Here is a 27,940-nt window from a genome sequence, read left to right as displayed (position 1 = left end):
GTTTGTCCTGGCCAAACGATCTGCTATTTAAAATTTAAGCTCAGGTTATTTACCTAGCCATACACAAAAGATTTGCTTTTTAAAAGTTACAAGCGCTATGATAAACAAGCAGGTAGCTGTAAGTCTTTCGTTGAATGCTGAATTTCTGTTATGGATTGTTGGGCAATCTTGAAGAAAGGATGGAAAGCCAAGTGCTGCATAAAACGTTCTTTGCAAAACGGAAAAAAAGAGAGGAGGAGCTTAATTTTACAAATGTTTTAGGGTTATTTGCCATTTGTTTAAGCAACTATTTCTGAGAAAGTCAACACAACAAAAATTTACAATTATACATATTTTCATGTTTGAGTAAAAAAAAACAGCTCACTATTTCTGAACAAACTTCAAGAGGCGTCTCTCAAGGCAGATGAGAGAATAAAGAGGCATTATGGTTATTCCACCACTTTGCTCCTTTTTGCATCAGCTTTTCGAGATTTCTGTTTATGCTTGATTTTGGAGCAAACCAATTTTGCCGCAACTACTTTTGCCTGCTATTTGAGAAGGCACTAAGTCTGGTTTTCTTTCAAGCTCAGAGTTGCTGGAAAGCTACTAAAAAAAAAGTACTGTATTTCCTCTTGCATTTACAGTCTCCCTGCTCAGTGATTGTGATTGTGGGAATCAAAATAGCTCTGTACCTCCAGTAGAGTCTGGAGTACTTAAAACCTGTTGGTTTTAATGGGATTTTAGCATTTGCAACATCTTTGGATTGTGCCTGTTATGTGTATTTAATCCCCCATCCCACAGATGCAGGCTATGATGATTACTCCTGCTTACGTACTTCCTTAGTATTTTAAGTGTGAAACCAAGGCAACCTCAGTCCATTAGATGTATGCCAGATTCAGGCAGAATGACAAAGCATGGTTGGTCCTTCCAAGAGCACGGCCAACCTTGGACACATGTGCTCCCCCTCCTCTTTTTTGTGAATGATTGAAGGGGATTTAAGGCTTCCAAGTTCAAGTTTGTAACAAACCACAGTTGTGTGTAAAAAAATAAATAAATCCCATGAAACCGGTTTGTAAAAAACCACAATTAACGCACCAGGGAATCAGTCCTGGATTACAGTTTGATAACTAACAGCTTCTGTTAGGAATATATATGCTACTAAAGATGCTGGAAATGGTGTGATTTGAGATACATTACTTGAATCCTGCTTTCACCACTTTCTTGAAGATCTTCACATATATGGGTGGATGCAAAGGAACTTTGGTGTGAGTGGAAAGCACAAGGTGGAACTTAATTTCTGCCAACTCCCCTCCATTTACACGTCTTTGTGCAACAACCCACATTGTTCCCAAGTGTACCCCGACCTTCAGCTTTTTGAATGGTCACAGGGCATGGAAGCGGTCATGGTTTGTTCCTCCCAAACCATGATTGGGAAGCCAAGCACAAACCTTGGCCTCGGATGGTTTGGCTGGAGAGAAGCGTCACAAAAAACTGAGTTGGACATGCAGTAAGCTAAGGAGAAGGAAGAAGCAGAGGGGTTGATGGGAGCCTAGGTTAGAGGAGGGGACAATCTCTCCTTTCCACCACTTTGGAAGGAGGAGCGGGGATGCTGGCTCCCCTTTCCAACCCTCCTGTGGAGTGGAGAGCCTCAAGGGAGCCTTCCGAGGGCTTTGATCAGCCAAGGGAGGAGAAAGAACAGGAGGAGGCAGAGACTGAGCAGGAGCCTGAACAGGAAGGTGCAGCCTTACCACCTAGAACCACGCGTTGCCTTTGCAGGTGGGAACAGACCCACCTGTGCCAACAAAGGCATTGCAATCCTGACATTCCCGGAAGTCGAGCAGATCATCACGCCTCATCTTTAAGAGTCAATTTTTTAAGGAGCCTCTTTGCTGCTTCTGTCCAGTTCTGAACTTCTTGCCCTGTTCCTGAACTCCTGAACCATGACTCCTGAACTTTGTGTCTGCTGTTGAGACGGAACCATTACTTGCCTGAATAAAAAACCCTTTCTTATTTTCAAGTAAACATCTGTGTCTACATGTGCTGGGTGGGAGCCAGGGCACTCTAGTTAAGAGCTGAATTTCCCAAGAAGCTGTGATTCAGCAGACTCACACTGAAATCTCTCTTTGTTCAAGTCTGCTTGTCTTAAGATCGGTGTTCTGGGAGGTTGTCAGGTCTTACACCAGAAACCAGGTGGGGTCTGGAAAACGTGGTTCGTGGGTCCCTGCTCTTTGGGATTCACATAAGATTGCCCTGAAGTCCAGACTGATTCAAAGCAGATCCACTCTTTCCTTTCCCAGTATTACTGGAGGCAAGGAATGGCAGCAGTGACACCTCCAGAGTTAGGTGTTAATAGATGTTGCTGTACACACAGACAGCTGTGGCTGCCGCTATTCTTGGGAAGTGCGGTTCCCAAAGCTTATCTTAGAAGCTTTGGTGAGCATGCCCTGTTTCCTGGTGTCTCTGGAAAGGAAAAGACACAGCAGGAAATGCTGGTACTGGGGTGGTATGAACAATTCACAGTGGCCTGTCGCAGTGGTGTAGCGTGGGTTGTCAGCACCCGGGGCAAGGCAAGTAATTTGTGCCCCCTAACCCGTGGATTTGCGCCCCCTAACCCTAACCGCCAGGTGTTGCGCCCGGTGCGGCCGGCCCCCCCCTGCACCCCCACGCTACGCCACTGGCCTGCCGTCCTCAGCAATGGGACCTGCCAGATGGCAACATCAAAGCAATTTCCCCTGTCTGTGCATATAATTTCTGTAGATCACAGGTCCTGCCTCTGCAAGAGGTACAGCCACTGCAATTGATGCACCAGTTCATGATAACCAGCAGCCATTTATTATGTTTATTCTGAAGCTATACTGTTGACACCATGACCGCTTTTGCTATTTGTGTCATACAAATATGCTAATGGCAAGGTATTATGTAGCATCAGATGGCCCCAAATGTTCCTGATGGCATCTGCGGGCTTTGGAGCAGCTATGCACTTCACATAGCTCCTCTATTGTTTCCAGTTAAGACAGACCGATCAGTCCAGTCCACAACAGCAAACTGAGATGATGAGTATAAAATCAAGGGCTTCTGAACAGCAGGTAAAAAGCTTTCCTAAGGCTTATTGATTTATATAACTTATATGCTGCTTAAGGAGGCTCATCCAAGACAGAATGTAACTTTTTTAAAACCCAAGCGAACGTAATACATCAAGATACCACAAAAATTCAACAGGAATTGATTGAAGATGTTAAGCTGCTGCAATAAAACCCTACTGAGTATAAAAACAGAACACCGAACAGTGAGATCTAAAGATTTCTTAAGAGTCAGGGAAAGCTTGTCTAAACAGATACGTTTTCAGCAGACGTTTAAAGCCCACCCCAGTTGACACCTCCCAAATTGCACAAGACAGGGTGTTCCAGAGGGTACTATTACCATCTTACACTTATAGCAAAATCCTAACCATGTCTACTCATAAGTGAGTCCTACCGAATTCAGTGGAGCTTATTCCCAGGTGAGTGGGGTTAGGAATGCAGCCCACGTCGTTTCTGTAAATGCCTTGTGGCAGACAGGGCTGGAAAAAGAGATCCAATCGATATTGGGAGCGATCAGGGCAATAAAACTCCTCTAAGGATGCCACAACTCAGTCCTGGAGAATTTTCATTCTGAGTTAAGTTCTTCTGAACAGGGTGATATAGAAATCCATGCCGGCAGCAAGTCCCTCTCTTGTAAACTCGCACCAAATTGGGGTGGGGGGACAACACTTGGGATACTGACCTCTGTAGAGCCCAAAGAAGCCTTCATAGCGTAGCACTTTCTTAAAGCAATCAAAGCTGTTCTTGTACATCAGCTCTCCAATAAACGACCCAGTGGAGCGCTGGTTCTGCATCCGGGTTTTCACAAGGTCAATGGGATACACTGCCGTGGCTCCAACAGCTACATGGAAGTAACACATTTTTTTAAAAAACAAGAGCATTTCTCTAGCAAGCTTCGTTGCACTGGGTTCATTCTAAGCTTGTATGTGGACGGACGACCACCCTGCAAGTATCGCAGGGCTTGTGTGCATCCAGGAGGAAGCTTCATCCCTTCCATCCTTTGAACCGTAATATCCCTGCACTATTCACACATAAGAGGGAGATATCAGCAGGGCCAGGGTGGGTAAAATAGAGATGAGAATGCTCAATGAGAATTGAGCATGCTTACTGGGCATAGAATGCTGACTGGCTCTTGGGGTGGGTGGGGTGGGAGAATACTGGAAAATTGGGGAAGGGGTAGGATGGAACGGAGTATCCCGCACAAGGGTATAGCTGGCTGGAATCTCAACTGGGAGCACACCACTAGAACATTTTCGTTGCAAACTCCACTTGCGATTCACAAAGCACACTCTATGGAATCCCATAATCAGCTTTCCCCAACTTGGTGCCCTCCAAATGTGGGAGTTATGGTCCTATAAAAGATCTGGAGGGCAGAAGGTTTGGAAAGGCTCCCCTAAATCTGGGGGAAGTACCAAATAAAGCCAGGGAGAGCTCATGCCATTTTTGGTAACCTGGTCACAAGCTGCAGAGCTCTGCATATAATGAAGGGAAGGGAAGGTAAAAGAGAAGCAAGTGGAAAGGTTTTCTCAAATGTTCTTTTTGTGCACCCGATTCCCTCACTCACCTCCAGCAATGGAGCCAAGAGCAAACCTGTACGCAGATTCCGCTACCTGGATGAGAATGGGACGAGACACGTCGCTTGGAGCTTGCTGCAGGTGGTAGAGTTTGGGGGAAAGATTTGGGAAGAGAAAGGCAAAGGGGAAAAGTTAGACTGTGGCCGAACAGCAATGCAGTAATGACAAATCGAGGATCAAGTACGAAAGAAGAAATTGAACGACTACGAAAGTACGAAAGAAGAAATTGAACGATTACAATATTGTAATCAGCTCTATTCTACTTTTACTCCTAGGAACAAAACGGAACACAGGTAGGATATTAAGGTGTTCTCCCATCCAGGCACTGATCCAAGATAGCTACTACATCATGGGATTTCTGTCTGTGCCCTTGCTCTTAATGCAGCGGGCAAAACTTCCTTGTTCAGGATAAAAAGGAAATATTAACCAGTAGTATGCAATGAGTCCTCCATACAGCAAAATGAGACTCAGATACTTTATTACAGTGCAATCCTATATGTGTCTACTCTGAAGGAGGTCCCACCAAGTTCATTGACAACTGCAGCCAAGTGAATTATTCAAAGGTTTAAGTGGTCACAATTCTGGGCACCTAGAAAATGTTCCCGCCTGCTTCCAGTTTTGAGCCAAATCACGATCCCAACACTACTCCTGCTCCTAGGCTGCTTTTGAGGAATGTCTAAATACATGAGGCACACAAGAAAACAAAAATAAAAATATTTTCCATCACAGCTTTGTGTTACACTGGCCTGGGCTGCCATAGGGGCGAGAGATATTAGCATTAAAACAAGTGTTGTGGAGTCTTTCTTTCCAATAGACCACGAAGATACCGAAGAAACCAGGTTAGGTTTCTGAAACAACAGAAAACATTTTTCTCGGTTTACTATACCACTACTGGGTTTTTGCTTTTTTTTTTTTTTAATCCAAATGTACCAGAAACAAAACATTTTTAAAAATCTTATAAGCAAAGAATTGCTTATAGCTATGAAAAGATTACCTATTGCATTTGAACATCTCTCTTCTCAAAATAAAAGAGATACAGAACCTGGACGTATTGGCTGACATCCAAATCACTGCAAATTTAGCTCTGACATACATAGGAGAAGCAAAAATGGAAAGCGCTCTTAAGAGCAGCCTCTCATATATCTGAATAAAATACTGTTCTTTAAAGCTTCTGTGCAATATGCTTGGTGTATCTGGCTTGGTCTTGTCCACTGAGATTGGCAGCTTCTCTTTGGACAGAAGGCAGCCTAAGTGGAAAAGTCAAGAATCAAACATGGACCATAGGTATGCAAAGCATTGTGTGCATACCTCAAGAACTGCCTTTCCCCTTATGAACCAACCTGGAACCTGCAATCATCATCAGAGGCCCTTCTTCGTGTGCCTCCTCCGTGTGAGGTCCAGAGGGCAGCAACACGAGAACAGGCCTTTTCTGCAGTGGCTCCCTGCTTGTGGAATGCTCTCCCCAGGGAGGCTCTCCTGGAGCCGCCCTTATATACATTTAGGCACTAGGCAAAAACATTCCTCTTCTCCCAGGCCTTTGGCTAATTAAACAATCTATAGCTTTTTAAACTGAAGTGGTAGGAGCAAGTTATTATTTTTTGTTTGTTAGAGTGTTGTATACCTCGGCCCAGTATACCTGAAGGAGCGTCTCCACCCCCATCGTTCAGCCCAGACACTGAGGTCCAGTTCAGAGGGCCTTCTGGCAGTTCCCTCACTGCGAGAAGTGAGGTTACAGGGAACCAGGCAGAGGGCCTTCTTGGTAGTGGTGCCCGCCTGTGGAAAGCCCTCTCATCAGATGTCAAGGAAATAAACAACTATCTGACTTTTTGAAGACATCTGAAGGCAGCCCTGTTTAGGGAAGATTTTAATGTTTGATCTTTGATCACTTTTTTATTATTATTAATATTCTGTTGGGAGCTGCCCAGAGTGACTAGGGAAACCCAGCCAGATAGGCAGTGTATAAATATCATCATCATCATGCATTTTTGTGTTTTTATGTCATCATCATGCATGCATTTTTGTGTTTTTATATTGTAAACTTCCCTATGATCCTCAGATGAAGGACAGTATAGAAATTTAATAAATAATAATAACTGTGCTCTTCCACTGAGCTTCAGCCCTGCTCCACAATTTTTGAAAGTTCTTGCAAGGCGTAGGAGTTTCTGTGGGAGGTGAACAGGGCGAAAACTGTGCATACAAGCAGCTTGCTGGATTTCAACCACAGATCACCACTGAGAGCATATGAAAAAGACCTAAGGAATTGCACATTTCAAAGATGTGCTCGAGAAATCCTCTTTTGCATGTGTTGTTGCTACCTGCGCTTATATTCCAGGCTATTTCTAGAGACCAGTCTACTCATTACAAGCCCCTTCAGCTGCTGATCACAGCTCAAAACATTTCCACGGTGGTTTCTCCAGGCAGAAGCCGTAACCCTGCGGTACCGCTGATCATCTGCACTGCGCAGAAAGTCTTGATGCGGGTGCCAAGAATGTAATGCTGCGTGGAAAAGCTACCACATCCACGAAGCGGTTTTTCGGTGTAGGGCTTAAACATGTGCAGACGGACACTTATTCTGTACCTCTCTCAGTAACCCTTGAGACAGGTTCTAGGAGTCAGCTACTAGGAGTGTGTATTCTAACATGCTTGCTCCTAAGGCGAGGCTAAAAATATGCTGTTTGTAGGGTGATGCTGCTGGGGGGGGGGAGGGGAGGGGAGGAAGCAGCCAAGTGAGAAGGGCCTGGCTCAAGGCCTATTAGACCCAAAAATGTAGCCTGCATCAACTCATTGTGGTCAAACTGGCGTCTCTGTACAGACCCAGAGCATAGAAAGGGGTGGCGGGGGGGGGAGGGAACCCTCCAGCTCTCAACATACAGAACTCGGTTTGACTTTAAGTGATAGTTTCAGAAAAATAGAACTACACCCAGGTCTGTGTCAGCTTTCAATATACGAAAGAGACCAATAAAAGTTTTGGTTTTTTTTAAGTTGGCAGAGTCTCTTTTTGTGTGTGTGTGTCTTTTGCACCGCATCGTTTTCCAGTATCTCCCCTTTCCAGATACAAACATTTAAAAATTAAGGTTAATTTTTTTTAAAAAAAAAACCAAACAAAAACAAAACAAGGAACACCACATAGCACTTGGATTTCTTTTACAGTCTTAAAAGATTTGAAACGATTGTGACAGACTAAACATTCATTTCAATAGGCGGCTGAAGACAGAATGCAACAGAGAGGCTGTGAAACAGAAGATTTAACATCTTCCCAGGATAAACTGTAAAGCATTACTTCCTTCATTAAACATATTTGGAGACAGGATCAGGGAGGGCTAAGTCAGCTAGTTTACTAAGGTTGGAAAACCTATATCTACAAACTTGACATTACAGAACTGCACTATTGGTGAACCAACATTCCCTTCCCTGCTGCATATTGTTAGCGAGAGACCCTTACTTACTTGTTTGTTTTATCTTTTCTATCAGATCGCTCATGCTCCAACTTTCTAAATGGAAAGGGGAACGAACACACACACACACACACACACACAACCCAGACTTTTTATTTTCCAGCTAAGCAAAGTTTAAGCAAATTATTTTGCTTTTAAAAATTAACAATCAAGGGTTGTATCTAACGTCAGTCAAATTCGGAGTAGACCCTTCAAAATTAACAGACGGGACTAACTTAGGTTCATTTGTTTGAATGGGCTTACGCTGAGTGCAACGCCTTGCTTTTCATACTGAACCTGCAAGGGAGTTAATGTGATTTAAATATGACATACTGGGCAAACCTTGTGGGCTTGCTGCTGCAAAAGAAAGAAATAAGTCCATTAGGCCTTCGTATTATCCCAACTTGCCTCCTCACCTGTCTCTGAGCCTCAGCCAGGTTGTAGGGCAGGGTGCCCTCTTCCAGAGGAGCAATTCTTTCGATGTCAGCCATCGTCATGCGCCTGGGGAAACAAGTGATCACAAAAAATGAAATTTGCACTGGACACCAGGAGGAAAGTTGCCAGCAGCAACGGGTAGTATTCTGTTCACCCATAGGTATTCCGATGTTGTTGTTTTTCATTTTCTTTGCAAGTAAAGAAATGGGTAATTTTCAACTTACCCCCGTGGCTCATATAAATCTGCTAACTGGAACAAGATGTCAACTTCCATGGGTGTAACCTGGCCAAATTTCTGAGCTGCCAGAACAAACTCTTCTGCAGTAGAAATTGGGGGTGGAGGGAGGGAGAGAGGAAAATATAGAAGGGGAAACTAATCAAACAACACCAAAAGTTATCCACAAATATCCTAGAATCACTAACGTTTTTTAGTATTAAACCAATATGCTGCAAAAGAAGAAGAAAACACCGCAAATAGCATGCCCGCCACTGTGTAAATGTATGTTTTAAATACTCTATCCATCATGCAAACAGGAGAAGCAGTCTGGCCTTATAGCTTAGTGCTAACAGCAGGATTTAGGATATTTGACATACGGTATCAATCAGTTGTGGATCAGAGTGGGGGAGTGGGGGAAGGAGACAGCAATGTGGAACTTTCTTCTTGCTTGTGCCGTCCCAGTAGGGCTGCATTAATAGAGGGTTGGCACTGCCGAGGGAGTTCTCTATAAAAGTGGTTAGATAGAGCTGATAACATCTTGTTCCAAACTTGTAGATCAGCTTACTGCAATGCCAATACAAGTTTGTGGAATTTTTCAACTAGCCTTGAAGGTCACTTTAATAGGCTGCCAATTTGGCACGACTCCTAGGAAGTTTTCTGAAGCCTTTAAAACATCTTTACGTCGACTGCTCATTCAATCCTGCTTTTTAAGGCCTCCATCTCTCCAAAATTAAAAAAAGTTTCTTTTAAAGAGAGGTAGGAAAACTAATTGTAATGGACAAAGCAACTGAAAATGGAAAGACACAAGGGCAGCTAGGCTTGGAGAGTTCCTTTTACCGCTGTCAAAGCATCTCACTTGATATCCTGAAAAGCTGACCATTGGGGAGGGAGGGGGGGAGGGAATAACTGTTCCAGATTAAAGTTTATATCCACATTTTAACTAACCTTTAGTAACTTCCACGTCTTTTCTATGTCCAGCCAGAGTACTATAGATTTTTCTAATGAGTTCCATGTTATTAAGAAGGGTATTAAATCCATTAAAATAGGAAAAACTGACTTGATGAGAAGTGGTTCCTCCAGCAGCCTAGAACAGAGAAAGCAATGAGGAAAGCAGGAAGAGAAAAAAGGATGTTAGATGTATCTGGATTTGTTCATTTTATTTTTTAAAAATCATACCACTTGGAACTTTTGTGGGGAGAGGGGAGAACACTTTGGGAATAATGGATATATATTTTTTTTAATTTAAGAAAAACAGCAATAGAAGCAGCAAGGGATTTTAGAAATGCAAAATGAAAAAAGCCTATTATAGATTCTAAAGTTACTGGAGCTAATCATGAACAGCATGCAAGCTGCCCCCTCCCCTTCCAGGGAAACCTAAACAAATACATATGCAGGATTATAACAACATGGCCAGTGGTAATTTACAGAGTTCAAGTTTCAATACTGTTTCAGTCGAAAATGTTTTATAAGTTGCTTTATTTCTTCTAATGAGCAAATCTCAAAGGCTTAAAAATGCCAAGTATGCTACAGTTGGGGAGGGGGGCAGGTTAAAAAAAAATCAATCATGCTATGGGGGTTGGGAGGAATGGGGCTGCTTTAATATTTAAATCTAGAGAGCACCGTATCACCTACAGCCGATAGTGAAATCCTCTCTCTGGGTTTCTCCAACTTTGCTTTTAACAAGCAGCTTTGCCAAGGAATTCAGAGGTCTTATCTTCAACAGTGCACAAATGCTATTTCCCAGAAGAAAGAAAATGCAAGCAAATCTTCCCAACATCCATGAGAAAGGAGAGTAACTAACTTTAGGTTGCAAAATTCCATATGGCTCACAGACTGACTCAACTTTTTAAACGCAAGAGGATCATTACTCCTGCCGCGCAGGAGATGGGGAACATGTGAGCCAGACATAGCATCAAACCATGGTTTAGTGTTACGTGCAGACACAGCTACTGTGCCAGTGGTTCTTCACAGTTCAATTATCTCCTGAGGCTGCTGCAGAAGTCCATTTAACTGAATGTGCCACAGGCTGAAGTGGGACTCTCCCCAACATGCCCTGTCATTCATTGGTTGTGAATTCTGCTTTGTAACACATTACGCATACCGTATTTTTCGCACCATAGGACGCACTTTTTGCCCTCCAAGAATGAAGGGGAAATGTGTGTGCGTCCTATGGTGCGAATGCAGGCTTTGCTGAAGCTGGAGAGCGACAGGGGTCGGTGCGCACCGACCCCTCTCACTCTCCAGGCTTCAGGAGAGCCCCACCGCCAGCCCCACAAGCTCGGGGGACAGCGGGGAGGCGGAACGCCACCATCCCGCTGTCCCCCGACTTGGTTAGAAGGGTGGCGGGGGGAGAAGCCTGCTCCTCCCTGTCGCCAGCCCCGCAAACTCGGGGGACAGCGGGAGAGGCGTAGCGCGCCCGTCCCGCTGTCCCCCGACTTGGCTAGAAGGCTGGCGGGGGGGGGGGGGGAAGAAGCCTGCTCCTCCCCGTCGCCAGCCCCGCAAACTCGGGAGACAGCGGGAGAGGCGCAGCGCGCCCTCCCGCTGTCTCCCGACATGGTTTGGAGGCTGGCGGAGGGCTTCCTCCTCCCTCAGCCCCGCAAGCTCCCAGAGCGATGCCAAAGCTGCGCGCAGCTTCGGCATGGCTCTGGGTCCCGTTCTGGGGGAGGGGGAAGCTCGGGCTTCCCCCGCCCCAGCCCCGCGTCTCCAGCCGGGAGACGGTTGCGGGGGGCTGCTTTAGCCCCGCGCATGCTCTCCCGGCTGGAGAGGTGACGCGCGCCTATGGAGGCTCCTGCCATAGGCGCGCGTCACCTCTCCAGCCGGGAGAGGGTCGCGGGGGGCTGCTTTAGCCCCCTGCGTGCTCTCCCGGCTGGAGAGATGACGCGCGCCTATGGAGGCTCCTGCCATAGGCGCGCGTCACCTCTCCAGCCGGGAGACGGTTGCGGGGGGCTGCTTTAGCCCCGCGCGTGCTCTCCCGGCTGGAGAGGTGACGCGCGCCTATGGAGGCTCCTGCCATAGGCGCGCGTCACCTCTCCAGCTGGGAGAGGGTCGCGGGGGGCTGCTTTAGCCCCGCGCGTGCTCTCCCGGCTGGAGAGATGACGCGCGCCTATGGAGGCTCCTGCCACCTCTCCAGGAGGTGCATCCATAGGCGCGCGTCACCTCTCCAGCCGGGGGAGCACGCACGGGGCTACAGCAGCCCCCCGCGACCCTCTCCCCGGCTGGAGAGGTGACGCGCGCCTATGGCCGCTGCTCCCTGACCTGCTCTTTGGGGCTGGTGGTGGGCTTCCCCCGCCAGCCCCAAAGAGCAGGTCGAAAGGAACCTGAAGCCTGGAGAGCGAGAGGGGTCGGTGCGCACCGACCCCTCTCGCTCTCCAGGCTTCCAAGGTAGCCGCCTGAACGCACCTTAAACGGCACCTTGTTTTAGAGCGGGAAAACAAAAGGGGGAAAATTCTCCCACTCTCTGCGCAGCGCCTCCTGCCGCTTCGCTGAAGGGGCGCTGGGCAGAGAGCAGAAGAATTTTTTTCCCTTGTTCTCCCCCCTCTAAAACAAGGTGCGTCCTATTGTCCGGTGCGTCCTATGGTGCGAAAAATACGGTACTTTGCAGAATATTTATATTTTAACAGTATTCCAAACTGTCTCCAAGCCAACATTTGAATGAATGAAAGAACATTCAGCCTTCAAACATCTGCGAAGGACACCGGGAAGCATCCTAACATTATGCTTGCTCAGGACCAGAGCTCAGTATGAGATGCAAACAGTCAGAACATGGGATGCTAATGCCAATATCTAAGTGCTACTGTTAGCAAAGCAATTTTCACCCTTACAAAAATCAAAGAAGGGGTGGAACTTTATTACGGATGCATTAAAAGCTGGTTGCTATGGCAGTAGTCCTAAGAAACTCAACACTGGGAAGCAAATGTAGCAATATATTTGACTCGAGGAAAGCCTGTACTGAATGAGATTCGTAATCAGGTCTGTGCACAAATGAAATTTTAAAAATTTAAACTCCACATTTGAGAAGGAATTTAAGCACATCGCTAATACACATACAAATTAAGTTTTCACACACTCATCATCTTCTTCTTCTACGGTTAAACGTTCCAGAGAATTTGGAATTCATTTATTTGTTACAGTAGGGTAACAATTTAGCATTTCAAGGTCTTTCTCCATTTTCTATCAAAGTGTCTCCAAGCTACACTTTGCCCATTCCCCAATTCCTGTGTATTTCTGCTCCATCGTCCACATACTACTAACATAATGTTGGTATTAACACTGTGGCAAACCAGATTGCATCACCAAAATATGCATACTATTACATAATGTAGCTGCGAGAAGCAAGTAGACTCCTTTGACAGCGGAACAGTGCCATTTATCTTCCTCCAAGTCACATCAAGTGTGTGCTCTCTAATGTAAGTTGCTGTGTGTACAGTTCCTCAGAAACATACAGCCTAGAATGGTGTTTCAAGCAATGTTTTTTTAAGTAAAGCTGACATGATTGATAGCAGGACATGGTCAAAGTGACCACTCACTGATAGAGGGGCCCTGTGAACACAGCCCAGCACTTACTTAAAACAGGATAGGGTTGCAATGGTTTTGCACTACTCTGGATACAAACGTAATTCGTTCCGGAGGTCTATTCTTAACCTGAATCCGTTCTCAACCTGGGGTAGCACTTTAGCTAATGAGGCCTTCTGCTGCCGCCGCACGATTTCTGTTCTCATCCTGAGGTAAAGTTCTTAACCTGAGGTACTACTTCTGGATAAGTGGAGTCTGTAATCCGAAGTGTTTGTAACCCAAGGTACCACTGCACTAAAAGTGCTTCTGCTTGCAGAAGGAGGGACACTTTGTTTTCACCAATTCCCACCAACTGCAACCTTCAATGCTACATCCCATATTGTTACAGAGGTTTCTCCCCTCCCCAGCTTTTGGGGGGCAAGGGGAGCAGCAGGGAATACGAGGGAAAGAAGTGTGTCTACTAGTGCAAAGTCACCACCGACTCATAAAGAAGGAACGTCCTTAAAATATATATTTCATTTATTTAAATGGTATAAACAGAAGGAGGCAGGAATCGAGGCATTCAGATACTTTTGCTTCTTGGCAAGTGGGGATGTGCAAGTGAAAACAGTTTACACGAAGGCAGCAAAATGTTGTTTATTTTTTGATACTACGCTTGAGAAAAGCTTGGGGGGAAATGCAGGCAATGAACAGAGGTCGGAGTATGAAAGGTTTTAAGTCCTTAGGGCCCGTTCTCAAGCCGGCTCCAAAACTAATGAGCTACTAAGAGCTTTACTAAGCAGCTCAACATGCTAGAATTGGTGCCTGAATGTGAAATATTACCACCCACCACTCCACCTCCATCTCACCCCCCGCAACCAACCAGTTTGTAGGGTCAAATGTGCAGGGATCATACCTCTAAATTATAGCTAAAGTTTGAGGCTCTCTTGCCATCCACATTAAGATGTCATGCAAAATTTCATGCAATCTGTGGGTTAAATTAGATTAAGCATATTTAAAACCATGCAAAGCAGATGTGAGCTTTCACGCTCATCATCCTTCCCTTGGTGGCCCTTGGTGCTGAACAAGTTGCCAACCCCTGTGTCAGCAGAACATCAGCCTTACAAAACAAGACTTTCATGCAGAACTGCCCCGACAGGGAATAGTAGCTTGTTGGGACAGCACACAAAAAATAAATTACCCTGATGGTGCAATGGGTCATCTGATAACAGCCTCAACGTTGCTGGCTACTACTCTGGGCCTGAGAAGATAGTATCACGATCTTCTGGAGAAGGAAACCTTGCATGAATGGCTAAATGGATTTATCATGTATAAATTTTAACTCCTTCTCTCGCATCCAAAGGCTGGGCTAAAGATACTAGCAAAAAAACAAACAAAAAAGAACGGGAGGGGGGAATAAACAAAAGTAAACAAGAGCCTTCTGCCCTCCCTTTAACATCCTCTATGCACATTTGTCTCAATGGGACAAGGTCCCTAGGCATGACCCAGATATGGGAAAATTACTTACAGCTACTAGACATTCTTCAACGAAAGGTGTCAACATGTGAGGCCGGATCGTGACCATAATGTCTCTAAAGTCAATGGCAGTGACTCTTCCAGCTTGGGCATTATCTCGCTGTACAAATGCTTGTTTTGCATGTTCCAGCTGGATTTCCTGGAGGGGTAAATAAAACAACAGTTAACTAAGGTTCATAACTAACTTTGCCACATTCTCTTTTTTTTAAGAATTCACTGAAGAGTACACAATTCTTTAAAAACAAAGAGCCCCAAATATACTCAAGATGCCCTCCAGGTGCTGTCAGACTACATCTCCCATCAGTTCCAGACAGTGATAATGGGAACTGGAGTCCAGTAAGATTTGGAAGGTTGCTGCAGAATATTAGTTAAGGTTTGGGAATGGGGTCATGATCAGAACTCTGTTGGGAGTCAGCATCCTCTCACAGCATGAAGCTTTCCAAAGTCCCATGGAGCTCAGGACAGTTAACTCCATTTTAAGTTTGTAGGTTAGATATATTCTCCAAAGTGATCTCAACCTTTTAGATAGGATTTCTGTAGATTAATGCCCATCTAATTATGCTTGGGATCGAACTCTTTATTTGCAAAACAGTAGGTATGGAGGTAGTAATTTTGTTTTCTTTGTGCTGTCATGAAGATCTTCCAAAGTCTGAAATTCTAATAAAATAAAAAAATTAGTAGCACCTTAAAGACCAACTAAGTTAGTTCTTGGTATGAGCTTTCGTGTGCATGCACACTTCTTCAGATACACTGAAACAGAAGTCACCAGACCCTTCTATATAGTGAGAAGGTGGGGAGGGGTATTACTCAGAAGGGTGGTGGGAATGGGTGATTGGCAGATAGCTGGTGACTTCTGTTTCAGTGTATCTGAAGAAGTGTGCATGCACATGAAAGTTCATACCAAGAACTAACTTAGTTGGTCTTTAAGGTGCTACTGGAAGGAATTTTTTTATTTTGTTTTGACTATGGCAGACCAACACGGCTACCTATCTGTAACTGAAATTCTAATGTCAAGGGTTGGATCCCAACAGCCCCTTGCATGCATGTTGGGAGTTCCCATCTATTCATGGTTCCAGCAGAGCTTCCACAAACTGAATAGTGCAAGGACAAGGTGGTGAAGCCAGGGTCCAAGAGCACCCTATTCTCTATCCAATGGGTGCAATTATTAGCTCATAAGAAGCATTTTCTACCATTTCTACTATGTTTATACTGTATAAGAAAACCTGCTTTCTTGATGAATGTTTTAACAAATCGTCTTCTTAGCGATGCTGCAAACACTTTGAAATATGTAGACAGAAAGGCTGAAAGGTTGTACTGCAAGGTATTAAAATAAAATATTAACAACAATGAGCAGATACTATTCAATTGATTTGACGGTTATAGTATTGAAGACACTAAAGATCCAATCCAACTCCATTCAGTGGAGGGAATTAAGCACACGCTTAACACTTCCACACTGAAACTAATGGGCTAATTTTGGCAGGTGAAAGCAGTGTCTGCTCTAGGTTCCAGAGATCCCAAGGCAAGACACCCTTCATGTCCCCCTCTCCCTCAGTGCTTCTGTATAACAGATGAAGAAACTGTGGCCCTCCACAAGTTGTTAGACTCCTGTCTGGGACTGATGGGAGCTGGAATCCAACAACATCTGGACAGACATAGGCTCTCCATCCAAGCTCTACCTCCTCACCATAGCTGGTCCACAGAGCTCTCATCAGTAGATGCTCAGGCAATTCAAACCTTGACATTGGCCCTGCCATAGATTTAAAAGAGAATCTAGTGTAAGATCAGGCCTTGTCAGTGGTGGCCCCCACTTGCAGAATGATCTCCCTAAGGAGGCCAGCCGGGCACCGTCTTCATCTATCTGTAGGCACCAGACAAAGACTTTTCTCTCTATTGGCACTTTTGGCCATTAATTTGAAGGGTGGCACTGTGGCCTCTTTGATGGGGCGAGATGTCTAAGTCCTGCCTTCTATCTGTTCAACTGTGTTTTTCAAGTCTTATTAGATTATCTTAATTGGTATTAATGTTAAGTCGCTTCAGCTCACTCCGTGAGAAAAGCAACTTTACCGCTATAAGAAATATTATTACTACTACTATTACTGAATTCAAAAATATCCTAATATCCTTCATTTCTGCAGCTTAGTCCCGCTGTGAGTTATGTCCTATAACAATATACACTGTAGTTTCAAGACTCAGCAAAGAAAGGGTTAAAGCAACTTTGCAAGAAAAACAAATTCAGTTGCTTCTCAATGCAAAATAAATGGCCTGCCAAACGTCCCCTAGATTAGAGGTGGCGTAATCCCTCTACATAACTTTAAAAACAGCTTCGTTCCTTGACGCTGGGTGTCTGAATTCCTAAAAACCACAATAAGTGTTTATACAAAATTAATTTGCAGTTGATAACAGGAACTCTGACACCAGAGCTTTAATGAAAGGATTTCCCAACTTGATTTTCGCCCCCCCCTACTCCCTCGCCCCCAACTTTCCAAACTCTATTTTTCCTGTTACAGCTCATAAAGCTATTTTATTTTCCAGGTACGGGGAGGTTATATTCAGGTATGACTGATATTTCCAATTGATCAACAATTCACTTGATGCAGTGCAGTACAATCCTTCCCACCGCTGCATATTGTGAGGTCCCATTGACAGGTATTATTACCTCATCAACGAGCATGCCAGAACAGAATGCTAGCTTACATTTGAAGTTATTTAACAAAGCCATAAAATGAGGACATGTAAAACATAATGTGAAAAACTGGTGTTTGGGCAGAGATTTCAGGCTTTGTGTGAGCCTCTTGCTTAAACCTTATTTGGAAGTAGGCTACACTCTCTTCCCTGAAGAAAACTCACATTTGTGCAGTCTTATGAACAGTTCTGTTTTATAAATACTAAAACAAATGCTTGTTCACTTAAAAAATCAATTTTGTTCATTGTGTTAAAAAAATAATCTTCCAATTCTATTTATCCATCCTATTTACACGCTGCCTTTGATTCAAAGAGTTCAAGAGTGATGAACATAGAGATTGTCATTATTATTATTATTATTATTATTATTATTATTATTATTTCTATACCACCCTTCATTCGAGGATCACAGGGTGATTTATTTTATCTCCTGACATCCTTGTCAAGCAGATGAAGCTGAGTACTAGTGATTTGCCCCAGATTATCCAGTAAGCTTTGTTGAGATTTGAACCAGAGTCTCCTTGGTGGTGGCCCTGCTGTTCTGGAATCCTTCCAGTTAGGTTTTGTTTTTTACTACTGTCTTTCTTTAAGGAAGTTTAAGCAACCTAATTTCATTTATCCCATGCCTCTACTTGTTTGTATCCACTCAATGGGTTTAGGAAGCCGAATGTCCGGGAAGACACAAGATTTGCCCACCTTGGAAGAATGGCAGATGCAACTATATGGAGTTGGCAGAAATGACTGGCAGAATCCGAGACCTGGGAGAAGAATCAGTGGAAGAGGACTGGAAGAAGTTTAAAGACTATCTGCAGAAACACTGCAAAGTTTATGAATGTTAAAATAATGTTGGATTTGGAAATAATTAGGCATTAGTGACATAGCTTAAAAAGTATGCAAAATGTAATAGAAAAGGAGGAAAGATTAAAGTGATATTATGTCAAAAGTAAATAATATTATAAAGGTGATTAAGTACGAGGAGAAAAGATTGGTGACATAATAGAATGAACTTAATAATTAGAAATGAGATCTGAAAGAGGGTAAGGATTCGCTGTATCTGATTGGGTAAAGAGGAACACAAAAAAGGGAGGTGTGAGGAAGTCAAGAAAGGAAGTTAATTAAGTATGATCGAAAAAGTTGGAGTTTTTATGTTTTTGTACTTGGTTGGGTGGAATTTTTTCTTTACTGTATTTTATATTTTTGTGTTTTGATCTGTTCTATGTGTTACTTTTGATTATGCTTTATTTCTTTTTACATTTTTTCTACTTCTGTGGTGGTAATGTACTTTTATTTTTTGTAAAAACCTAATAAATATATGTAAAAAAAATAATAGGAAGCCGAATGTCCGATGGAGCTTATGTGGCTTCTGATTGGCTCCAGGAGCTTCTTGCAGCCAATCAGAAGCCGTGCTTTGGTTTCTGAATGTTTTGGAAGTCAAACGGATTTCCAGAACAGATTCCCCTCAACTTCCAAGGTACGACTGTACACTGTATGTTTTATTTTTGCCTTGCAAATGATCTTGCTTGTTTGCTTGGGAGTCATGTTGCCAATTTAAAAATGGTTCAGGGGGCACAGCTTTGACTATTCATGCATGCTAACACTTTCAGTTAGAGATGCCAGCTCTAAAGCCATTTCAGAACAATGCCCCCCTCTCCTCTCCCTGTACACTCTTCTGAGGGTTCTTTGCCCCCCCCAGCCATTTTTGGGGTATGTAGGGGGTGCATGGCAGGAGGGAGGGGGAAGCCCCATTGTGCAAGTAGAAGTCTTCACGCAGGGCTTCCATTGGCAGGACTCATTAGGTGAATCCTGCCCACAGTTTATAAATCCATGCTGAATCAAATTAGATGCGTGTTTCCCTGTGAGACCCTTAAAACTTCCCCTGTCTTTTTTAAAAACTACAGCTTCACTAGTAACAAGTCCATGTACTTCTGCTTAATCAAAGCTATTTCCAATACTGATATTGCAACTCTTTACAAAGGTGACAGAATGATAATAACTGCAGTCAGCAGGATCTTAAAAGCTATTTACCTTTATTCTTATTATTTCATAAACCTATACTGAGTGGGGCAGTATTTGCAGAATAATTTTAAAGTACACCAAGGTGCCTCATCTGGTACAAATTAAGAGGAATATATAATTCACGCAGAGAGACAATGGCGTCCCCCTGCGGTCTTAAGGTCCAAGGTCTAGATGCCAGAACAAGGTGACCGACTCATATACATGAAAAGCATCAAAGGACAAGGGTTAAATGCCAACGGTTGCTTAATCCGAAGCAAGATTTCTTAAAGATGTGAACAGCCACTCTAAATCTCCAGCTATGGGCAGCTTTTGACAGAAGAAACTAGAATGTTATCTGGCCTAGAAGCTAGGTACTGTATTCCCAGACCCATGGTGGCTGGCTGTGATGGTTGCCCTACTGGGGATGCTTAAAGGCATTCTGCATACAGATGTTAAAAACAACAACACCCACCCTTCCATACAGTCTGCAGGTGCAAAGAATTGAGATTCCAAGAATCACTGCACTGGAAAGTGTTTCATTGTTTATGGCAGATAGGGTACATGTGGCAGATTGGCTTTTGTACAGCAGAATTGCATTTGAGAAGAACCACAGTGCACCAGTGTATACAGAAATATACTGTACATTTCCATGGGATCCCTGTAGTGGGGTGGCAGAAGGGTTGTCCCAGGAGAGAACTAGGCTATACTTCCTCTTGACTATGTCCTAGATTGAACAACACTTACTATGCCCAAGGGAACTTAATGGGGGCCACTGAGAATCAAGCTCTTTGCCTAGTCCTGCTCATTCTGGGTTCAATGCCCTGATGTGAGAGTTATGACTTCATGAGAACTGGATTCCACCTCTTTCTCAACTTCCTCCAAGGAGCTTAGGGCAAATACATGGTGATTATCCTACCAACACTTATCCTTCCAATATTTATTTATTTGTTTACTTATTTATAATCTTGATTTTCAATATATCAAGGCAGTATAAAGGTAAAGGGACCCTTGACCATTAGGTCCAGTTGTGGCCAACTCCGGGGTTGCAACGCTCATCTTGCTTTACTTGCCAAGGGAGCCGGCATACAGCTTCCGGGTCATGTGGCCAGCATGACTAAGCCGCTTCTGGCGAACCAGAGCAGCACACGGAAATTCCGTTTACCTTCCTGCTGGAGCAGTACCTATTTATCTACTTGCACCTTGATGTGCTTTCCAACTGCTAGGTTGGAAGGAGCAGGGACTGAGAAACGGGAGCTCACCCCGTCATGGGGATTCGAACTGCCGACCTTCTGATCGGCAAGTCCTAGGCTGTGTGGTTTAACCCACAGCGCCACCTGCGTCCCTTATACAAAATGTAGTAGGCTATTAAAATTTACTTAAGCACTAGGACAAGAACATTATACCAGAATGTATGGGAATATCGTATACTGTTGCTTTTCCCTTTTTTTGCATATTTTTGCTTTTATATGTATCTGTTGTTGTTTTTCTCCCTCTCACTTTTCCTTCTTTTTATTTCTGTATCACTTTATTTATTTTAATGGAAATTACCTTAATAAAATATAGCTATTTTTAAGAAACCTCTGCCACCTGGATTCATTTTTCTAACAAATCGTGGTACTGACTGATCAGTGAGAAGCTGCTGTCTTGAACTGGTTGCCAGACTGCTGGGTGGGACGGACTTGTGCCACTAGGATGATGCTGGGAATCTGGAACACCAACTCCTTGAAATGGGCTAGAATTTGCACTGCCCTGAAATTGTCCCTCAGTGGCGAGAATGGTTAGATATGAAGGATAGTGAAGTCAGCAAAGGGGGAGTCATTAAAACGAACAGAATGTGATTATACTGTATCAGGAATTCCAACATCCTCTTCAGAGAAAGAGTTAATGAGGCTCCATCTACTCCACCAAGTCAATTTGAAGCATTTGTCCTCATAGCATTATCTTAATTATTCCTCATCAAAATGATAACACTTCCTACTGTGAACTAACATCCTTATGTAAACAAAATTACAGGCTCCATAGTCCTGAAACACGATCCTTTGTCAAAACTATCTTGTGTAATGGCTCTTTAGAGCCTACCCAATGGAAACACAAACAGAAGCACTCATCCTGCCTTAAGAAGTTTTCAGCGCCGCGTCTGCCATTGCTACCATGTATTTAAAGGAAAATTCCCATCCCAAGTGTCGGATATAAATAAATGCAGAACATTTGTTCCAAAGTAAATACAAAAGCTATCTGCAATGTATGGGAAAAAATAATAAAAAATCTTAAGATAGGGGTTGATGAGCAGAACTGTTGTAAATCCCAAAATTCCTTCCTTCCCCGTGTCTCTCTCCCTCCCCCTCTTCCCCTTGCACAAACAAATGTCCAATTTAAAATGGTGCATTGATACTGGGAGCTGGTTGGCCTCCCATAGGTTCGTTGTAAGCCACTGATACATTCCAGTTCTCCATTAGGAGAAGGAATTCATTCGGTCCCACACAGGTTAAAGCTGCCATTTCCAGACTTTAGGTTTGGCAACGTTTGTCTGAGTTGCATCTAATTCGATACTCTGCCTTTCGGTCACAAATATCCAACGTAGCTGAACTCGTAGCTGAAATAGGGGTGGGGATATCCAAGGGCCTTTAATCATCTTGAGTGCCAGCTCCTCAGAACCACACCTACAAGATTAAATTGAATTGGATCCTTTTCAAAAAAACATCTACGCTGCTTTCAGATGCCAAGAGAAAAATTACTGCTTAGGCAGCAATTTCACCACTAGCCAATCACAGTTCATGGGCACACACAAACATACCGAGCAGTCTAAAAAAAAAAAAAAGACAGATACTGTGCAATGAAACATGGAAAGTAAGGGGAAGGGATTAAACCTTGCAATTCTTCTTTTATTATTATTATTTTATTCAGACAAATATTTATTGCCAAAACTCACCAATAAGAACTGGGTGAACTCTGCATAATTTAGGCGCCTTTTCCGATCTTTTCCAAAATGCAGCTGCACAAACTCTGAATCCCAGTTAAAGGGAATATGCTGGTGAATTGTGGTCTGGCCAAAAACCTGCTTAACATCCTCTGGAGAAGGAAAGGAGAGGGGGGAGAGAGGGAGAAACAGAGAGAGAGATGATTATGAAAGCAGATGCAAAAATTGGTAAAAATCTGTTCATTTGATGAGAGCTTGTGCAACATTAACAGATTTTCATTTAAATAAACAATAACTCTGGATTAACTAGCTCAGAGGCTCAGATGTTCTGCTAGGTTATATTTGCACTTGCCTTGTTTTGCTTCCTTTTTCCCGAGTGATGCTGTAGCACAGGGGTTGGCAGCCTAAGGCCCATGGACCACAAGCAGCCCGTGGGGGTCGTTTAACCTGCCCATGGACCCCTGCGTGGAGCAGAGCAGAGACCGCCTTCTGCAATGCTGGCCAGAAGGAGCGGCGGAAATAGCGTTTGCACATGCGTGCATGCATGCACTCTGGCCCACCACCACGGCGTCTGCGAGATCGTGAACTGGCCCAAACCACAAAACCTTTGCCAGCCCCTGCGTAGCATAACACCACAGTATGGACATGGATGCAGATAAGCGAGCAATGTGTCCTCTAACACTTGACAGATCTAACACTTGGCAGTCCTTACCTCACCGACCCATTCCTTACTCATGCTCTACATGAAAAAATTATGTCATTCATCAAAGCAGGGAAACCTACAGCTGCAACTCCCATCACTTCCAACTACTGGCCATTCTGGTTGGGACCAATAAAGAGTGTCTGAGGGTGTCTGAAGGGCTACAGGATCCTCAGCCCCACAGTAAAGAGACAGAAACTGCAGGACTCATTTTGTCTTCTTGCACTTGAGGAAGACCAGTTTGGAAATATCATGGAAACTGCACCATGTAGTCCAGCTGTCACCCAGCACTTTGCCCGATTTATCAAAATGGTAATAATGAACACTATTATTAATACATTCATCCTGCAAGTCAGCACTGGCCGTTCAGATAATTGTGTGTTTTCAATAGGATTCCTAGTGCAGAATTCCTAGTGCAGAAAACCTGCCCCTCCCCTGCTTCATATCGCTTACTTTTCCAAATTCCTTGCCCTCCAAATGTCTGAAAATTGGCATTTCACACTAACAATTGATTGCACACAAATCACTGTTTTCTCTCCTTGTTCAGCACGCATCCCTGAAAACTGCAGTACATGTGTTTCCCAAAAAGCGATGCCATAAACTGACTTCAGTGTATCTTTTTAAAATTAGGATTAGCCGGTTTCCTGACAGGGTGCACACTGAATTATATGGTGCAGCTACTTCACCAGAAAATCAACTATTTATTGCTCTTATTGACATCTTGCAATGGCTGTGAAACAGGCTATCCCCTTTGCTGTTCATCTTTTATATACTGCTTTCCAACCACCGTTCATGGTTCGCAAACTCCAATACAAGCTCACTAGACTGGTTCTTAAATTTTTCCTTCTGTCTTCACTGGATTCATCACTCATTCATCTAGAATAATCTACTGATCAGAGTCCTTACTCAATGGACATACTGCCTGAATCAAATATAGAGATCACTCATGCCCATGAACCATTTTTACAGTGCTTTGGCTTCAGATTTAACTGCCAGGCCTGGTTCTCATGCACATTTAGAAAACTATCCACTTTGCTTCTCCTCCACTCCTTGCACATTACCAGGAGCTAAGTTATGGTTTGGCTCAGCACAATATGCAAACCCAGACTCACAGTTTGTCTCACTTTAAACAAGCAATGATCCATAACCCTAAACGGCCTTGGCCCAGTATACCTGAAGGAGAGTCTCCACCTCCATCGTTCAGCCTGGACACTGAGGTCCAGCTCCGAGGGCCTTCTGGTGGTTCCCTCACTGTGAGAAGTGAGGTTACAGGGAACCAGGCAGAGGGCCTTCTCGGTAGTGGTGCCCGCCCTGTGGAACGCCCTCCCATCAGATGTCAAGGAAATAAACAACTATCTGACTTTTAGAAGACATCTGAAGGCAGCCCTGTTTAGGGAAGTTTTTAATGTTTGAAGTTTTATTCTGTTTTTAATGTTCTGTTGAAAGCCACCCAGAATGGCTGGGAAAACCCAGCCAGATGGGCAGGGTAGAAATAAATCACCATTATTATTATTATTATTATTATTATTATTATTATTATTATTATTATTATAGAAGCTTATTCTTGGTTTATTGCTTGTGGTTTGCTTGGGGACACACAAACCATGAGCCTGGATTCACACATTAAGCCAGACAACGCTTTAGCTCCCAGTAGCATAACAGCAGCTCTTGAGAAAGACCAAATTGATCAAGATTTTCCAAATGTGCCCCAGCACACTTGACTAATGATGCTGAGCCCCTCTCATTAGGTGTCGTGTGTGAACTGAGCCGTTCTTATACCTACAGTTCTCCCTGTACCATTCTTTTGCTTCCTACTACACTGGTCCAATTGCCAGAAACTAGCTTTTGAAAGAAGAAATGAAAAAGATGGTCATCTAAAGCAGGAAGCCATTTTTTAAAAAAACTGCTCATTCCCTGTAGCAGATAACAAATGAAACTGAATCACACACTTTTACTCACCAATTCCCACCCCTCCATATTATTATTTTTTTTAAAGTTAAACCTATTAGGTCAGAAATGACTACAACTTGTACAGACACTGGAGAGAAAAACCACCATAAGGATCCAAGTTTATCCCCACCTGCAAATGAAAACTGATGACTATTTTAAAAAAGCATTTTGTGTTGACAACTATATAACTGTAAAAGCCTTGCATGGACTCAAGGCTCTGCGACAGCTCTATGATCCATACATTAACCTTGTTCCAGCACTCCTCCCCAAATAATTATAGTATGGAGCCACCAGGGAATGTGAGGTGCATATAGGATTTTCCTGCTTTCTTTGAGTTCTGCAGTTCTAGGACAACAAACACTTGGAAGAGGTAGGAAACTTCTCTGGAGATGCTCCTTCTATGATAGACAGCTGGGTGTCTCATTCCTACCATGGAGTTTTTCCTGGCTTCCCAGTGGCACTTGTTCCTCTACCTGTATGGATTTTTTCCTAGAAGTCAATATTTAATTGTCTTCTGCAGGGGACGGGGGTGGGAGATAACCCAACCAATTCCCTTTTTTATTATTGAATTAAAGTTCAGGATTATTTTCATATAATATCATGACGTGAGTCTTGATTAGGTAATGAAACTACCCGGAAAATGCCATTTTCTATGCAGCCAAGCAACCGTGCTGGAATCTTTATTTTTGAATCTTTATTTCGTAATCTTAAAAAAGGAAGAACCTGGGACTTGACAGAGAATAATAAGCTTCCACCTTGCCAGTACAGCGAACGACTGGCTAAGAAAGGCACAGCTATCTTCTGCTAAGCAAAGAGCACAAGGCAAATTGGAGATTTCATAAGAAGCTAAATTGCATAATGGCGTAAGTACCAAGGTTGCCTTTTCAAAGCTTTTGACAAGGCCCTTTTATATTAATCATTGTTAAGGGTCTGAAGGCAAGGGAAGCGACGCAGTAGAATTAGAGCCGAGGCTTCGAATCCCATATTCAAGGATGTAAGAAAATGAATACAGAAGAACTGCAACTAAAAATTAAGCTAAACATCACAATTACAGCAAAAGTCATATTATATGATTAACAAATCAATATGGCATTTATAATCTATAAAACAATGCTAACATCACTAACAAAACAGGAGCAACAACAACAAAAGCTAAGCTCTGTAAAGTTCATACACACACTCTGTTCAGTTCATTAAAATACACAGAAAAAACACAGAAAGCCCTTGGTAAGCGTTTTAGATAATATTCTGTCACAATCATAACACTGTCCCAACTGTTGCCTTGGTCCCATACTCCCTGGAAAACCAGGGAGATAATCTGAATCTTGCCAGTGGGAAAGGACATCTAGGAGAGATTGACCACAACATTGATGGGACCAGTGACAGATTTTATTTTTGCAATTCTGCAAATCTTTGTGGGGGGGTGGTCCCCTCTCACTTGGAGAGCCTAATGATATCTTCTTTTTTTGCTGGTGGCAGTGATGCTGTTTTGGCTACATAAGCAATGGCACACATACATAAGCACTGGAAATAGAGGGAACAACACAGATTCTGAACCTGAAAGGTCCATGCAGTCAGCATGACTCATATCCATTGACAGACTTATTGTCCATGAATTTGTCTGATTGCCTTCTTAAGCCTTCTAAATCTAGCAGCGATTCTCACATCTTGACGCAGTGAATTCCGAAAATCGTAAGTTGTGTAGAAAAGTATTTTCTTCCATTAGTCCTGATTCACTGAGTGGTTGCAAATATTTGTGTGTGTGTGTGTGTGTGTGAGAGAGAGAGAGAGAGAGAGAGAGAGCGCGTTGTCTCTGTATCCACTTTCTCTGCATCATGTATGCATTTTATAAACCCCTATCATGATCTTCTGTAGGCACCTTTTTATGAAAGCCCCAATTGTTCTAGTATATGGACATCCTAAGAGCCCTGCTAGATAAGCAAGAGAAATCCTGGCCTTTCTAGACTAGCATCCTGTTCTGCAGTGGCCAACCAGATAGTTCTGGAAAGCCTGCAAGCAGGACTGTGACAGCAATAACACTTCTGCATCCACAGAACAGAGGACCAATTTGGACGCAGTCATACAAGAATTCTTGCATCTCCATCCATATTTCTGTGGGCTTTAGGGAAACTTGCACCAAATTCTATATATGTCTATTCAGAAACAGCCCCTACTGAGATCAGTGGGATTTACTCCCAGGTATCTGAGTATAGGATTGCATCCTTAGCATCACCACAAAGGTCCACACAAAAAATAGGAATTTGGACTCCCTCTGGGGCAGTGTCCAGAACTATGGGCAAACAGACAGAAGGTCCCATATTGAAATGCAACCCCCCCCCCGACTCCTCCCGATTTTAAGCAAAACCACACCCTTTTCTGGCTGTCTTAAACTAGTAGTTACACATAATTCAAGCACTGAAAATTGGGTTGCAAATTGTCAAAATGGGAGCATACTCAGCAGGCATAATGCTCATTTGTACAGAGCTGGTTTTAAATTCATTTCATCACATGCTACATGTTGACATTAATTTAATGCATCTATTTGACATGCATTTAACATGCAAAAAGTCAAAATGTTGTCTTTCCTTTACTGTCTTGTTCCCCGCCCCCCTTAATGGCATATGAGCTGATAGAAGTAAAGAAACAGTTCTTGTCTCAATTCCGCTTCCAGAATTGACCATTTCATAGTACTGTTACCCCAAATTTATTTTATCCTTTGCAAACATGAAAACAGATTCTCTACCTATCGGGCAATAAAGATTTTACTGATTTCAGCAAGACAACTCTCGAGATTAATAAGCATTACACATGAAAGAATCCAGAGTTAAACAAACATGGTTCTAATGACATTTATCTTTTGGACGCAACACGTGTCTATTTGCAACTGAACCAGCCTGAGATTCAAGACTGTAGCAATGTTGCTGCACAACAGCAGTGGTGGGGTTTA

The 27,940-nt window shown here is 43.4% G+C and overlaps 1 protein-coding gene across 2 annotated transcripts in view; it reads right to left on the bottom strand.

Moving 5' to 3' along the window:
* Nucleotides 1-27,940, bottom strand: part of SLC25A13 (solute carrier family 25 member 13) — a 110,392-nt gene that overhangs the window by 36,867 nt on the left and 45,585 nt on the right. For both annotated transcript variants that reach the window (XM_081882853.1, XM_081882854.1), the window contains 7 exons: nt 22,356-22,495; nt 14,739-14,885; nt 9,665-9,803; nt 8,727-8,820; nt 8,484-8,568; nt 4,624-4,708; nt 3,742-3,900 (listed from right to left, as the gene is read on the bottom strand). In XM_081882853.1, the coding sequence (XP_081738979.1) occupies nt 3,742-3,900; nt 4,624-4,708; nt 8,484-8,568; nt 8,727-8,820; nt 9,665-9,803; nt 14,739-14,885; nt 22,356-22,495 (849 nt within the window). The remainder of the gene's footprint in view (nt 1-3,741; nt 3,901-4,623; nt 4,709-8,483; nt 8,569-8,726; nt 8,821-9,664; nt 9,804-14,738; nt 14,886-22,355; nt 22,496-27,940) is intronic.

The sequence above is a fragment of the Podarcis melisellensis genome, assembly GCF_964234715.1.
Source record: "Podarcis melisellensis genome assembly, chromosome: 12".
Taxonomy (NCBI): Eukaryota; Metazoa; Chordata; class Lepidosauria; order Squamata; family Lacertidae; genus Podarcis; species Podarcis melisellensis.
Note: the sequence above shows the minus strand (reverse complement) of the source record. Positions and strands in the feature narration are given on the sequence as shown.